Raw genomic sequence first — 17,260 nt, forward strand, 5'->3', positions numbered from 1 at the left:
TATATATATGTCTATATATATATATATATAGACATATATATATATATAGACATATATATATATATATATATATATATATATATATATATATATATATATATATATATATGGATCTACTTCATAATATTGACATTAAGGAAATTGCATAGGGTCAAGAACATATCACTGACATTCTGAAAAGTTGAAAAAACAGAACTAACAAAAATTGTGTTATTTTAGGAGGCAAGCCCCCAGCACCTTCTACACTCCCGCAAACACCCCAATTGCCACTGTATTACAGTCTCTGTCCAAACAGACTGATATTTCAGAATGTCGATTATATGGCCTCAACAATATGCAGTTCAATGTTCTGAAACAACAATGATCTGGCATTATGTTCTTTATTTCTTCTTGTATTTTAAATTTTATGGTAATGTTTTCATCCATCTTTTATAAAGAAACAGAGACGGAGTAGGGGCTTGCACCAACATTGTGGATGGGGCTGCCAAAAATGCTTTTGCGGCTTGTGACCTTGTGAGTGTCATTATTTTGACAACCTCCCAAGGTTTTAGTTGTTTGAGGTTTGAACAATCACATCAATTAAGCATGATGCAATTGCTCATTCGAACCTAATTTTATGCTATGTTTTTAACTTTGTTTCATATTTTTTGCTTTATTTTGCTTTGTTTTATCATGCAGTGTAGAGTTTTTCATGCATATGCATGATGGTGCGTGTTGTTTGTGGTATGTGTTATTAGCTGCCTATTTATTATTTATTTACCGTTCATTGACTAGGGTAGAGCAACGATTCAAATTTCTTTTCAGATTCAGCCTACGAAAAGTGAGTACAGAGTAATAGCAAACAATGAAGTAGTTTAAAGTACATATGAAGAATACAAATCAATATTAAACCTGCCCAAACATTCTATTAATATCTTGAGTGGGAAGTGGTGGAGAGTGGGATGGAGTAAAATGTGAAGGGGGGTACAGGACAGAAGGAGGAGAGATTCATTTAGCACGGATGTCATACTGTTAAGTTGTGAGATGACTGTAGGGCAGTGGGATAGAGTGAGCATAATGGAGTTAAGGAGTTAAATGTCTTGAGTAAAAAGTATTTACAAGCAGCTCTTGTGTGCAAAAACTTCTTCAACTGATATCAAAATCTGGAGAAGGAGTGGATATCTTTGAGGTTTGCAAGGAGAGATTTCAACTTCTGAGGTGTCATTACTGAGAAGCTTTGGTGAGTGGAGAGGACTTTTGTGAGTGCAATGCTGAGGGAGAAAGAGGATTGTGATCTGAGGTTGTCAGACGTGGTTCTTTGAGACAGTCCGCTGGAGAAGAATAAGAAGTCTTGAATTAGGCAGGCTAGGAAGAGAGTGTAAGCTTCACTTATGGGGAGTTATTTTGCTATAATCAGGCCTAAGCAGTGGTGTTTTGTTTGGGGTGTTAATGTAAAAAATCTATAGATTTGATTGGATAGGGTATAAAGAGTTTAATGTTTTTCCTTTGATAATTTGGCAATAATATAGAGGTTGTGTTCTAGCTGTGGCAAAAGATCTCCTTTTCCAGTTGCTAGCTATCCTTTTCTTTACAGAAAATGAGATTTGTTTTCAGAAAAGTAGGACGTTTAATTTAAATTTGGTATTGGTAATGTGAAATTGAAAGTTTGGGGACTGAACCAGCCAGCTGCAATGGTATGTCTGGTGAAGTGTAGTTTCTAAGGAAGCTTAGAATGTATCATCCAGTTCTGTGGAGATCTTAGTGAGGTTATTGTGTCATAGCCATGCTAATACTGTATTTATTTATTTTTGTTTCACGCTGTTTTCTGATTGTGGTCTGGGAGAGAGTTAATGAATGGTGAAAATATTAGAAATGAGACAACTAAACACTGAGGTAGTGCTTTACAACAGGTGCTGGTATTGATTTGTTTGTTGTTACCTTGATTGTTGTTGTTACATGTGCTATTATGTTGCCTGTAAGGCTTATTTCCATAATAGTCTATGAGATATTTTCTGTGGGCTTGTACTATAGATCTAGGTTGGCCTGTTTTCTTTCTTGTAAGACTATGCAGGAAACATGTTGCTGTATTTTAATATTTATACTCCGTATACTGTTTTTATTTTACCACCTTTCCTAAGTCCAGTGTTTGGATTAATGCTCATGCGCACACACACACACACACACACACACACACACACACACACACACACACACACACACACACACACACACACACACACATGCACACTCATATGTATATATCTATACATATAAAAATATACATATATATATATTTATGGGTCTACTTCTTTTGACCTAACTTTCATTTGCCTGACACTCATTTGCCTGACCCCATTTGACTGAAATTTCATTTGCCTGACACTTCATTTGACTGACAAGTATTATTAGCAAGAAAATGGAATATGCCCCCTTCCCCACTGAAGTGCAACCCTGGAGTTAGAATATATAGTTAGGGTGGGTGGGGGGGGGCATCTGTATAATACCAGTAGTAGTATTTTCAGCAGATCCGCGGTGGTGGTGCTGTGGTAGCATTGTCGCCTCACAGTAAGACACTGTCCGTTTCGATTCTCAGCTAGAGCGTCTTCTGTGTGGAGACATGCGTGAATGGGCGTACCTTCGTTGAAGGTTGTGTGTCAGGGCTGGTAACTCGGCACTTAAAAATCAACTACCAATCATTAGCGGACCAGAGTTCCGCTGTGGCGACCCCTAACTGGGAAAAGCCGAAAGAAGACTACTAGAAGACTACATCAAATACCCTCAGCAGCCCTGAATGCACTCTTTCAAAATAACACCCACTTCAACTCATACAGCCATGTCTCATGGAGCCTATACCTCTAAGCCCATAAGGCAAGCCACCACACAATCCAACACTGTGGTCATTGGAGACTCCATCGTGAGACACACTGATGTCCCTCTCACCAGGTTGAGTAAGGAGAAAGTCATGATCAGTTGCTTATCTGGGGCTAGGATCCACCACATTATGCATGCACTCAGGTCACTGGATCACAAATACCAGTATGACTCAGTCATAGACCATGTGGGTGCAAATTACCTGAGACTATCATGTACCTCCCAAGACTATATAAAGAGAGACATCATGGAGCTCTTGGAATATGTGCCCCACTCTGGTATGAGCCTAACTTTGAGCAAGGATGATGCCACAATATGAACAAAAGATGACTGATTTTAACAAATGGCTTAGTTTCTGGTGTCATCATTCTAAGGGAATGCAATATTTGTCAGCATGGAAGGAGACAGTCAACAGACCATGCTGCTTTGCCAGGGATGGTCAGCACCTCTCTAAGATTTTGAATATTAACTAAAACACTGTATTCCCCCATAGTGCCTTTTTTAGGCAATGCCAAACTGAACATTCTTCCAATATAGCAAATCAAAACCAAGAAAATCTAAAGGTATTACTGCCACAATGCTAGGAGTCTAAAAAAAAAACTTCACTCTGTAGAAGCTCTCTTTACCATAGAGTATGTTGACATCTGTGCGGTCACTGAGACATGGTTTAAAGCTGCGGAGAGCACACCGACAGCGCAAAGTTATAATGCCTTCCACACATTTAGACCAGCTACTACACAGACAGGGACTAAAGGTGGAGGTGTCTCGATTTACATAAAAAAATAAATATACCTCAAGGCTTGTCAAACAGGATAATGCACTTGAGCTGCTCCATGCTCAAATCACCACAGGCAAAATCCAATACCACTTCCTTGCAAACTACAGGTCCCCCTCTATGACCCAGGAAACCCAATCCATGTATTTAAACTTATTGGAAACTCTCACCATCCAACCCAATACCATATTCATGGGCGATTTTAATTACTCCACTATTAACTGAGAATCCTATATGACACCAAATGTAGAGGCACAGAGATTCCTGGATTTTGTAAACACAAACTCCCTGGGCCAGACTGTCAATAGACCAACCAGCGGTACAACCATGCTGGATCAGTTCCTCACTAAACACCCCCTACTGTAATGTCTTCCCTGGGAAAGGTCAGACCACAAAATAGTCTCCTTTGAAATAAAAATAAAACCTGGACCCCAAGTTAAACCTGGAATATTCAGGAACTACTCTAAGGCCAACTTTAAGGGATAACCTGTCAAAATTTCAAGCCCCCATCAACCCTGAGAACACTATTGCCTATGCAGAACTGTTCACAGAAATCCTATACAATCATGTTAATAGCTGCATAGAAGCAGCTGTACCCACCAGGAAGAATTACAGAACTAACTCAAAAGACAAGCCATCCTGGTGGAATCACAGCATCAGTAAGCTGTATAACAGAAGGAAGAAAATCATGGCAAAAATTAGGAAGTGCAGCACCCAGCAGGATAAATGCACTCTCATCAAACTAAACAAACAACTCAGAGGACAAATAAAGTCTACCAAAGCCATATTTGAGGTAAGTTTGGTCTTCCAGGCCAAGGACAACCACACAGCATTCTTTAGCTATGTCCACAACCTCAAAGACAATACACGATTGTGTGCAGAGCTCATTGTAAATGGAGCTACCTACACTGAGCCAGACAATATAGCAAACCTACTGGATGATAAATTCAGCTCCAATTTTACCCCTCTCTACCCCTTAACCTTCGCTTAGGAAGTACCATCAAATATAACACCCCCTGCTATCACTAGGGACCAGGTCCTTAATGCTCTCTCTAAGCCCAAGGACTGCATCAATGGGCCCAGACAATATCCCAGGATGCCTTTTAAATAGCATGAAATATGACCTATCAGGACCTGTGGAATTGCTATTTAACTGTAGACAAACAGCAGCAGTCATCCCTTTGCACAAAGGTGGGTCATCTACAGACCCTGGAAACTACAGACCCATAAGTTTCACTAGTCTTATATGCAAATCCACAGAAAGAATTATCATAGAAATGATCAATAATGATATAGTAAACCTCCAGACACTGAACCCAACCCAGGATGGTTTTGTCAAGGGCAGGTCATGCCTAATCAACATGGTGGACTTCTTTGAGATGGTCACCAAAGTAATGGATGAAGACAAAATGGTGCACACTACCTACCTTGACCCGGCCAAGGAATTTGACACAATACCCCACTCAGGCATTGCTGACAAACTCAAGAGGTTAGTTACAAACCCATATGTTACCCGGTGGATAGCCAACTGGCTCACAGACAGGACCCAGGATGTTAGAACAGGGGAGTCCACCTCTACAAAGAGACCAGTCACAAGTGGAGTCCCTCAAGTACTGGTCCTTGGACCACTCTTTTTTGGCATTTATTTCTCTGAAGTCAAGGACAATGTCCATGGTCTCTGTCTAACTAAATTTGCAGATGATTGCAAATAAGGACCTGTCCTTGAATCCCACACTGACGCAATTGTTCTCAAGGAAGGGCTGACACAGACAAACAACTGGTGTCAGAGCCATGGGCTAAAACTAAATGCCAAGACATGCATAATATTGTCTTTCAGGAAGTCATCCACCCATGGTAACTATCATACTGACAACACACCCCTTAAGGTTAACCCAGTAGTCAGAGAATTAGCAACACACACAGACACTAATTTAGTCTTTGACCATCATGTGTTCTACAGCAGTGAGTAAATAATACTATGTTGTGCAACTTATAAACAAAGGTGTGGCATCTAGGCCCGAGGAAATCATTGTTCTACTGTATTTGGCATTCATCAGACCTGTCATTGAGTACAATGACTCCTTTGGTATGTACCTAACCAGGCATATCCAACAATTGGAATGTACACAGAAGTTCCTCACTAAAAGAATACAGGGTGTAAGTAAGATGTCCTGTGCAGACCGCCTCAACGCCCTATCCCTGTATTCTCTGTCCTACAGGCTGTTGAGGTAAGATCTATGCCTGGCATACAGTTCATTGTCAGAACCCACTCTGATGGACCTCCTGCATATCCACAAAACATACAGCACCAGAATTACACATTCTAAAGACTTAACCCTTGACTGTGATATAAATAAGACCTGCTAGACAGAGAGGTATGTATCCCAGAGACTACCCCTTCTCTGTAACAGGCACCCCATCCATGTGAAGCTGAGTTTCTCCCTAACCAGTTCAAGTGTAACATGGACAACTGCATGAGGAACAGGAAATTCATCTCTGGTTTGACACCTATTTCTCTAAGGGACAGAGGCAACCTGTAAATGTTTCATCTCCCAAGCCCCTGTTTACACTTATCAATGGTACCAGAACTTGTCAGAGATTTTGGATGCATGGCTAGGCTTAAAAAGGCCCTTGTCGTCTTTAGCCTAGTAAATACCTATGAACTTATGAATCAAGGAACTAAAGAGACACTAAATCAGAACACACACTGCTATGAATATAACGTAAATGGCTTCATAAAAGACAGCAGGGAACTGGTTAGCAGGAAATTGTTGAAATAATTTGTAGAAGAAATATTAAGATATATAGTCTGTTTTGTCAGATAATGGATGTCAGCAAACTAAAACTAAACAGAATACAGAAACACAGCTCTAATCCAGGACAACCATTGTGCCTTAACAGAAACCAGTATGCCGAGGGAGTCTGAAAGTTTCAAAAGTCGAAGGCTTTCTCGCATTGAAGAACAGGAAAATGATTGCTTTCACATGACAGGTACCAACATATAACATTTGTTTACATGTCTAGATTTGATTTTAGTAACTGTTAAAAGTTAAGAGAAGCATGCCAGATGTCTGAAAAAAGAAGTTATGTCTTACCATAATGTTCCATCTGTGTTGTTGATCTTCGTTCATTCATTACTGATGGGTTACTGGTTCCGTCCTTGGAACCGAGCTGGCCTAATGCCAAGCTCGCATCAGCCAAAAACTATTGAGCTTGGGTCCTACCCAGAATGCTCTGCTCCCTGTTACCTCAGATCAAGTTTGCAAGTTGACAAACAGAAGTAGAGGCTACCTCTGGTCATAACACACTTACAATAAAGGAAAAAAAGGAGTATATGAGATCAACCAGGAACTCAGGAAGGGGATGAAGGGTGGGGAGTAATGAATGAACAAAGATCAGCAACACAGATGGAACATTATGGTAAGACATAACTTCTTTATCTGATGTTGTTAATCTTCGTTCATTCCTTACTGTTGAGACGGAGTCCCCAGCTACCTGTATCCCTGGGTGGCCCTCATGGAAGGAAATTCCTGAGCACCATGGAACCAAAAGAAAGTCTACCTCTGGAGGCCAAATCTAATTTGTAATGAAGGATAAAAGTATGGGGTTTGGCCCAAGTCGCAGCTGAACAAGTATCACTGAGGGAAGCCCTAGCATGGAAAGCTGCTGAAGTTGCCACAGACCTTGTAGAATGTGCTTTCACCCTGTGAAGCAAGGGGATGTTGCTCTTGTTGTAGACAAAGGTAAGGCAAATTCTCAACCATGGCACCAATGTAACTTCTGAGACCAGATGGTCTAGCCTTGGTCCAGAAAAGGCCAGAAATAGTTGGTCTGATTTACAGGTAGATTTTGTTCTGTCCAGATAAAATTGTATTTTCCTGTGAACGTCCAGGGAATGCAGGCAATACTCTCCCTTGTTAGAATGATTAGGAAAAAATACTGGGAGGTCAATAGACTGGTTGATAGACCACTCTGACACCACTTTCAGTAAAAAGGAAGAATTTGTTTCTCAGTGATATCTATCCCTATGGAAAAATAGGTAGGGACATTTGCTGCACAAGGCTTGAAGTTCTGACAAACATTTGGCCGATGTGATTGCAACCAGAAACAAAGTTTTCCAAGAGAGGTACTTTAAATCACATGAAGACACAGGTTCAAAGGGGGGAGCTGTTAGGGCTTGTAGAACCAAGGCCAAACCCCAAGGTTGTACTGGTTCTCTAAAGGGAGGTTTTAGGTGAAAAACACCCTTCAAGAAAGTCTTACAGAGTCTATGGGACATGAGTGAAGAATCCTGAAAGCCAATGTGGAAATTAGAAATGGCAGCTAAATGAACACGAATAGTAGAGGCTGACACCCCAGACTTGAAAAGATGCGATAAGTAATCTAAAACTACCAAATATGGGGCTGAGAAGGGGTCCAATTGTTTATTCGCTGCCCATAATGAAAACCTTTTCCATTTGCTAAGATAGATTAGTCTGGTGGACGATTTATGAGATGCGATAAGAATATTGCGCACTGGGGAAGAGAGGTTATCCTGCCTGGCAATCATAGAAAGTGGAAAAGCAAGCTGTCAGCTTCAAGCTTGTTAGATTGGGGTAAGTCAGACCCTGTGCATGGGAGATCAATGCTGGGGATGGATTAAGGATCCATGGTCAATCTAGCAGGTGAGGCCAGAGGAAGGGGAACCAAACTTGTCGAGGCCAGTAAGGAGCAATCTTCAAATGCCGTGCTTTCTTCAGAAATTGAAAGATGAGGGGAAGAGGAGGATAAGCATAAAGCAGACCAGAGGGCGAAGCATGTACTAGAGTGTCTCTCAGTGACTGTCCCTGAGGGGGGATAAGGGCAAAGTAGTTGATGCACTTGTAGTTGGTTGGGAAGGCAAATACATCACAGCAAGGTTGGCCCCAGTGGTTGAAAATTCTTGCTGCTATCACAGGGTTGAGTGACCACTCATGAGGTTGTAGAATGCACCTGCTCAATCTGTCCGCAATCACATTGGAGCTCCCGGGAATATGCATTGTAATTAGAAAGCGATTGGAGGTTATTGCCCATTGCCATATTCTCAAGTCCTCTCGGCAAAACGGATAGGTTCTGGTGTTCGCTTGCTTGTTGATGTACCAGACCACTGACATGTTGTCTGATTGGACTGCAATAGTACCTGACATAAGGATGGAGTGGAATGCTTCCAATGCTAATAGCACTGCCCTCAGTTCCAGGACATTGATATGCAAATGGGCCTCTATCTCCGACCAGGTGCCTTGGACCGAGTTTCCCAGACAGAGCCCCACCCCACCCTATCAGGGAGGTGTCCATGGTCACTGTGGCCTTTGGCTGATAGGGGCTGAAGTGGTGAGACCATTGTTGGGGATTTCGAGACGTCCACCAGAGAAATCTTGCTTGTATCTCTGAGTTACACTTATCTGAAAAGACAAAGGATGTTGTAGAGGGTACCACTGAGAGAGAAGTAACCACTGGAGAAGTCTCATGTGGAATCTGGCCAGAGGAGCAATGGTGATCGAGGCTGCCATTGACCCCAAGAGTTGGATTATGGACCAAACAGATGATTTGTGGTGACAGAGTAGCTGCTGAACCTGTTGTCTTATTATTTGAAGTCTGTGATCCAGATGAGATGCTGTGCAATTCCTTGTGTCCAACAGAACCCCGATGAATTCTAAAGACTGTGCTGGGGACGTGTTGGACTTCTCCCAGTTTATAGTGATTCCCAGGTATTGTGCTGTGAGAAGAGTGTAGTCTAGGGCTTCTTACAGTAGACGCTTGGTGGGGGCGGTGAGTAGCCAGTCATCTAGGTATGGAAATGCCTGGAATCCTTGAAGTCGCAGGTGAGCGATGATCACTGCTATGCATTTGGTGAACACTCTGGGGGCTGTAGAGAGACCGATGGGCAGTGCTCAAAATTGGTAGTGGCTGGCTCCTATGTGAAAGCAGAGGTATCTTCTTGAGTGCTTGTCCATTTTTATATGGTAATACGCATCCTGAAGATCTACAAAATACATCCAAACATCTTCTTCCAGAAGAGGAAGTATAGACTGAACCATGACCATCCGGAATTTCTCATCAGTGTGCTGAGATCCAGAATCGGTCTCCTGTCCCCTGTCTTTTTTGGCACTAAAAAGAACCTTGAGTAAAAACTGGATTCTATCTGGTCTTGGGGAACCATTTGGATGACTCTTTTTTTTGTAACAGCTTTCAGATTTCATATGCTGCTGCTTCCCTTTGACTGGGTGGGACATCAGGTAAGTCTCTGGATGAGGTGGGACAGAGATGGAAAGGGATGCAATAGCCTCTGGATATTATATGTTGTATCCAGGAATCAGTGGTTATGTTTTGCCAGGCAGTGGGGTACAAGGAAAAATGACCCCAACCTCTTCCATAGGTGAGCAGTCAGGCAACACTTCAGAAGCGCTGGTAGGGTTGCTCAGAGAAAGAATCTATGGAACCCCAGTTTTGTGGACCTTCCCTGCCCTGAAAGAGATGTCTTCCATTGGAGTTTCCCCACTCTGCCTCTAGGGGAGAACTCAGCATGTGTGTCACGGAAGAGCCCTGTGATTTTCTGTGCCACATCTTCCCGCTCCTCTGATTTCTGGAGTAGAATCATTGAGGAGTGGAGTGTCGAGGAGAGGAGTGTCAGACACCAACAGCAGAGAGGTCTTGCCATCTTGTTCACACCTTGCCAGCGTATCTTTAACCTTAGGGCCAAACAAAGAAGCAGCCTCGATGGGGGTGTTCATAAAGGAAGCCTTAAAGGAGTCCGCAAAGTGAGAAAGGTACATCCAGGCATGTCGTCTCATGACTATACCTGTGTCTGCCACTCTAGCCGCTCCTTCCATTGTGTGTGAAATAAGGCACATAGAAGAATTGGATATGGCTTCTAGGGTCACTATCTGAGAAGCTACATTGTCACAGACCTCATCAGAAAGAGCTCCTGCAAAGGTTTCAGAGAGTTGGTTGATAAGGTCCCTCTGGAGCCTTGAAAAGTGTGCCAAGTAGTTCAAGGACCTTACGGCGAAGGTTGATGAAGCAAGCACATGCTTCCCATGTCTGTCTATCATCCAGGACTCCTTCTTGGGCAGATGGACTGTCTGGCTCTCTTCTGCCAAGTCTTTTTTGGTTGCAGCTGCCACCACCATGGCATTTACTGGAAGACCTTTTGACCACTGGGGATGCACAGCTGGGGTATATAAAATCTTGTCAGGCCTCTGCGGTATAGCTTCCAGGGTGTCAGGAGCCTTCCATGCATGCTGGATGATGAGCTGGACAAGCTCATCAGCCGGCGCAGTAACCCAGGAGGTAGAGGGCCAGGCACGAAAGTCCTGCAGGAATACAGATTCCTCTGAGGAAAGGTTGGAGGACTTCCAGCAACCCCCTCTACCTTAGAATCTTGAGAATGTCACCAAAGGACACCTCATCAGAGGGTGACCATGGGAACCTTTCCAATCATCAAAGTCCGTATCTTCGGTCAAAGACTCCTCAGTGGAGTCCATGTGCTTCCTCTTGCATGAAACCTTGTGAGGGACTTCCTCAGTGGGGAGCTCTGGGGAAGATAACAAGGAGGGGTCTCTGAGGGGGAGAAAGCTGAGGCCCTTGTGTCCAGTGTTCGGTGGTTGTGGCTTGCAACAGCTGTGACACGAGGGGGGGACTCCGACATGGGGGGTTTGCCAGCGGAGGCAAGAGCCCTCTCCATGGCCTGGAAGACCGGACCACCCAAAGATGGATGGGAGCCTGGAACCGAGCATGACAACCTCAGAACCGAGGTCACACCCTTGCTCCAATGAGCTGACCCCCAGACCAGGAGTCTCAAGAGGACTGTGGAACATGAGGGAAGGAGGATTCCTGGAGGGTGCCATAGAAATAAATTGGCATGGAACCAAAAATGCCCTCCCCCATGGCACAGCCACTAGCCTGAAAAAAGCCCAACGCCCAGTGCACCAAGGGTCACAAGGATGACTCCAGCTCCAAAGTGAGGTACACTATTGGGGTCAGAGGAAGGGAAGCAGCTGTCGGAGGAAGGGGCTTCAATGCTTCCATGGAAGTCGAAGGAGAAGTGTACATTGGAGTCTGTAGAGAAATACGGTCACCTGGAAGAGGGACCGTAGCTTTAGGCAGTTGAGAGAGACCTCTGGCCACAAGCAACTGGTCGACAAGCCACAATACATCTTGTTCTGAGAGGCTCCTGATTGACCTCATAGAGAAACTTGAAGGTGATTCTGGCCTTTCTAGAAAAGGGCTATATTGGCTTCCAACAAATGGATCCAAAGGAGAATACTTAGTCCTTGCTAGTTCATGTGGTGCAGAGCCCAGAACCGAGGGTGCCTGCACCGGGGAGAATGGTGTCAAGGTTATCTGCCGACAAAGGCAGCACCATAGAAGTCAAAGGTGTCTGCACCTTAAAGGGCGGTGTGGCACATGTCTGCACCAATGAGTACGGTGCCGTCGAGGAAGGTGTCTGCACCGGTAATGACAGTGCCGAAAAAGACTGCACTGAAGAGCATGTCGGTGCCGAAGGTGTCTGCACAGTAGAGGGCAGTATCATCAAACTCGGGGTCAAAGGAGTTTGCACCAATGGTGCTGAATGAGACTGTACCTGCAGAGATGGTGTCAGTAAAGGCTGCATCGAACATGTCGGTGCCATAAGTGTCTGCACCGGGAACTTTGGTGCCGGTGGTGATAAAGAAGACATAGTTGGAGCAAGAATCAACTGGGGAGGTGCAGAGGCTGGGGCCGAAACAGCCACAGAAGGCAGTGCCGGGCTCAAAATGTTTACCTTTTTATGAGTCGACTCTTTGTGATCTCCAGAGGGAGATGAAGTGAGCGACCTCAAGGAGGAAGACGAAGAATGGCTCTTACAGGGTTTAGCAGGAGGGGGTGAGCCCTCCAACACAGAGATATCCTCACAGAAAGGAGTTTTAAGGAGGCCTTTCAGGATTAACTTGTTCTTTCTTTCACTGAGAGTCCTGGTCGAAAAATTTCTACAAATCCCACATGGGGGATCCACTGAAAGATGGGAAACATTCAAGCAATAGACACATAAATCATGGCCATCAGAAAGTGGTAACTTACAGCCGCATTCCATAGATTGTTTGAAACCAACCCTACTTTTCTTGTCCGACATAATGATGTGGAGAAGAACGACAGTACCAAGGAGTTAAGAAGGCTACCCAGAAGGGTAAGAAGAGAGAAAAGAAGGATTACCAATGATGGTAATGAAGAATTACCCCAAAGGTAAGAAAAAGGTAATAAAAGGGTAGAAAAACTATAGGGAGAGAGTCTTAAAGTTACGATAGGGTAGGAGTATAGAGATAGTAACTGACTGAAAACTTTTTAAGCACTAACAATATAGAAACTTTTGAAAACTTATTCACTTAGCTGAGAGAGAGTGGCTTGACATGGTTGTACAGCAATGTGGCAAACGAGATCTGAGATAACAGGGAACAGAGCATTCTGGGTAGGACTTGGCTCGAGAGTTTTTAGCTGATGCGAGCTCGGTATGAGGCCGGCTCAGTTCTGAAGACGGAACCAATAACCCATCAGTAAGGAATGAACGAAGTTTAACAACATCAGATTGTATTTTTGAAATCACTTCTCACCAATCCATTTTGTTAAATTCTTGGTTAACACCCCCCCCCCATCCCCAAGTAAATCTATCTGACCTAATGGTGTTAGAAACACACAACAGAATTTATTCATTTAGGGGTGTTAGTGGTGGTCTCCTGCCTCAACCCTGATCAGAGTTTTTTTAGTGACTGAACCAGTCAGGGTAAAATAGAGTCACTGAGTTGTGTTTTACTGGACCTTCTGTAATGCACTCTTCACTGAAATGCATTCTTCACCTGACAGCCAGAAAAATATAGTTACTTCAATAATTGCAATGTACAGTCATAAATAAGGAAACAAACAGGGATGCAGTCATGTCTCAAAGCAAAATATCCCCTCTTTCTACTGTGAAGACATATAAATGATGGTATACTGCAACACATGAAAGGTATAAACAATACATACCCACTCGAATCTGCATATCAAGGTGTTATTACATTTTGGAAATGACTTTAAGCCTGCACTTTAAAATGGATGCACAGAACTGATTATGTGATCAACTTAATTTCAAATGTCTGTAGTCGGAGAAGCCCTTTCCTACTAGCCATAGCTGGGCCATTTGTTTATTAACTTTACTCTGCACTGTTCTGATTTAGTATGTATGCTGTACTGTTCATGCTTTCACTGAACTCAAATGCAGCTTGTTGTAATACTTCTGCAAGGTTATTTACTATTGCTGTTAGTGATCATAAAAGTACTGCCTGCATTTGACAATGTTATTTTTTGATTTTCTTCATTCCTGGGATTCAGAAACAAACACCACACTGCAGTAGGTGAAATCCAGTGACGCACAGGTTGGGGGAGTTTCAGAAGAATACTTAGCACCACCTAGTTAGGCAGCAAAATGCCATGACTAATATTTTACGCAAATCAGCATATCATGGAAATGAGCAGCAGAATTTATATGAGGTTCATGGTAAATTCAAATGAAGGTAAACAATACAGCAGCACAATTCAGAAATTTATATTTTGTGCAATAAACTGTGATCACCAGAGTTGCTGTCTACAGTAAAATTCTGACATTCTAAGCAAGAGAGAGAGTGAGAGAGAGAGAGAGACTGTGAAAATATGTTACAGGTAGCCACCATTTAAATAGTTGTGGATAAGCAGGAGACTGTTCTAACACCCAGTAGCCGCAATGCTACATGCTGTCATTGAGTCATCCATCTACATCTAACCGTCCATTCCCTCCATGACACAGAAGTAATGAACTGCTACCATGTGTTCAGAGGCACCACACAGGAGCTATTGGTTGAGATTTCTTTCTTACATATTTACGCTCAAGGAAAACATGGAGTAGCCATCCCTCTGTATACCAAAGTATGTGTAGCTTTGAGAATATTGGCTACAGGCCCCTTCCCATGAGCAATGGGGCACACAGTGGTGGTATACTAGACATATGCCTAAAAGATACCATGCCATGTTTCTGTACCATACTGTAGTACTGGTCACACCACTGTTTTGTACACTTTTTAGTTTCTTTGATATTCTTCTGTCACACACTATCCCTGACACTCTGTGCCAATTAGCTTCAACAGGTCTGATTCAGGCTTCTTTTTCTTCAATCTACCCTCCCAGATACTTGAAGCTATTAATCTTTTCCATGCTGGCTACATTTAGGTTCATAGGTAGATACTAGGCTATCTGCCCTAGGGCATTTATAAGCCTAGCCAGGGTGTATTTGGCTTCCGCCTCCCTATTAGATTAGCCTACTGTGCCTCTGTAAAGTAGGTCACAGAAGGTACCCTTTAAGATTAGTTTACTGTGCCTCTGTCTAGCAGGGACATAGAAGAGATCCCAGGGGTGAATTTGCGATTTCCTATCCACGCGTCCAGATTTCACTTGAAGAGGGTCAGCGAGGGGCTATGTCTAACATGAATTGGGATTCTATTCCAGAGTGAGGGGAGCCTCTGGGAAATGAATCTGTCCCTCCAGCATGTCCTATTTATTTTTGTGCTGAGGTTTAAGTCCCTGGAGTGTGTAGCTCTAAGGGACTTGGATTTTTTGAGGTGGAGCATGTCCATTAATTCTGGGTTTGACATGGCTTTGTGCGTCAGGCATAGATCACCTCTGAGTAGGTGGTAAGCAACTGAGTAGAGCTGGAGTTTCTTTGGTCGTGCTGCATAGGACATCTGTTTGTAGCCCATGATCCTCTTGGTGAGGTACTTTTGGGGTCTCTCCAGTTGCTGCAGGTGTCGGGTAAGGTACATCCCAAAAGGGGCATTGTATTCAATTATGGGCCTGATGAGTGATGAGTAGAGGGGCACAATGACCTCTCTTGATCTAGATGCGAACCCTTTCGTGATAAGGTGGGCTATACAGAAGGTCTTTCTAACCACTTTGGCAACGTGATTATCAAAGGAGAGATTACTACCTATGTTGGTCCCCAAATCTCTAATTACTTCTTCCGTACTTAATGGATTACCACCTATGTGGTAATTTGTGGGCACCTTGTTTTTCCCAAAGGGGATGACTATGCACTTTTTAGCATTTAGCTTGAGGCCATGGCTCTGGCACCAAGCATCTATCTCTGTGAGACCCTTTTGGAGGATGCTTGTGTCGGCTGGAGATTCGATTATGGCCCCCAGTTTACAGTCATCTGCGAACTTTGTCAGCCATAATCCCCCCATGTTAGCCTGAACCTCAGAGAAGTACATACCGAACAAGAGAGGTCCCAGAACTGAGCTCTGTGGGACGCCACTTGTAACTGGTTTGGATTCGGACACGGCACTTGCGATTCTGACCATGTGGGTTCTATCCCTGAGCCAGTTTGCAACCCATCTTGTGATATAGGGGTTGATATTTAAGCTGGTAAGCTTATTTATGATGCTTGAGTGGGGTATTGTGTCGAAGACTTTTGCAAGGTCCAGGTAGGCTGTGTGGACTACCTTGTCCTCATCTATGGCTTTGGTAACTGTTTCAAAGAAATCAACTAGGTTTAAGAGGCAAGACCTGCCCTTAACAAAGCTGAATTGGGTAGGGTCCAGTGTCTGGAGGCTCCCAATGTCTTTGTTTATGAGTTCCATGATAATACGCTCCATAGCTTTACAGACCAGACTAGTCAGGCTTATGGGGCGATAGTTCCCGGGGTCCATTGTGGCACCATCTTTGTGGAGTGGGACCACTGTAGCTGTACGCCATTCTTTGGGTACATATCCTGTAGTAAGGCTAAGTTTGAACAATGACTTAATGTGAGGGTTAAGTTCTTCTTGGAGCGCGTGTAAGACACAGCATGGGACACCGTCAGGTCCCATAGATGCTGTGTTTTTTGCTTTGGAGAGGGCAGCTTTCACCTGTGCATCTGTGATGTCAGTGAGGTTACATTCAGTTGGGATAGGCATTTGCTCCTTTGGGGGGGAAGGGGGGAGAAGTTTGCACTGAATCTGTCTGCCAGGATGTTGGCTATGTCTGTAGGTTCAGTATATTTTGTACCGTTATGCAACAATTCAGAGTATATCCACCCATATTCCTGACATAACTAAAGAAGGCCTTGTGATTATCTTTAGTGTCTAGGGCAATTTTTCTTTCGAAACTGGCCTTTGATGATTTTATGAGGGATCAAAGTTTCTTGCTAATACTGATCAGAGATGCCTTCCCTTTTTGGGATTTTGCTCTGTCATGTAGTAGCTTCCTCCTTCTGTTGTATAGCTTATTTATGGCCGGGGTCCACCAGACAGGTCTCCTGTTTTTGGAGGAGTGAGTCTTGGTTTTATTTGGGATAGCACGATCCATGCAATCCTGCAGGTGCTCATAGAATGCATTTGTAAAGGATTCTGCGGATTGGGCTGTATTATCCTCTGGCCCAGCGGCTTTGAAGGATTCCACCTCAGTCTTGAGAAGTGAAAAGTTGGCTTTTGAGAAATTCTTTACCGTGATTTCCTTGGCTGGGGGTGGGGATGGGATATGGATGTCCAGGGAAATTTGTTTATGGTCTGATCTTACCAAATAGGGGTTTACCTCTGGTGTGAAACATACAGTCCCCATGTTGGTAATGACCAGGTCCAATATGTTGTTCCCTCCTTT

The 17,260-nt window shown here is 43.6% G+C and overlaps 1 protein-coding gene across 1 annotated transcript in view; it reads left to right on the forward strand.

The window, feature by feature from the left end:
• Window positions 1–17,260, forward strand: part of LOC122794496 — a 613,529-nt gene that overhangs the window by 252,586 nt on the left and 343,683 nt on the right. The window contains exon 6 of the mRNA XM_044062941.1: window positions 6,527–6,616. Within this exon, the coding sequence (XP_043918876.1) occupies window positions 6,527–6,616 (90 nt within the window). The remainder of the gene's footprint in view (window positions 1–6,526; window positions 6,617–17,260) is intronic.

Source organism: Protopterus annectens, chromosome 2.part1 (genome assembly GCF_019279795.1).
Source record: "Protopterus annectens isolate FY-2018-M chromosome 2.part1, PAN1.0, whole genome shotgun sequence".
Taxonomy (NCBI): domain Eukaryota; kingdom Metazoa; phylum Chordata; order Ceratodontiformes; family Protopteridae; genus Protopterus; species Protopterus annectens.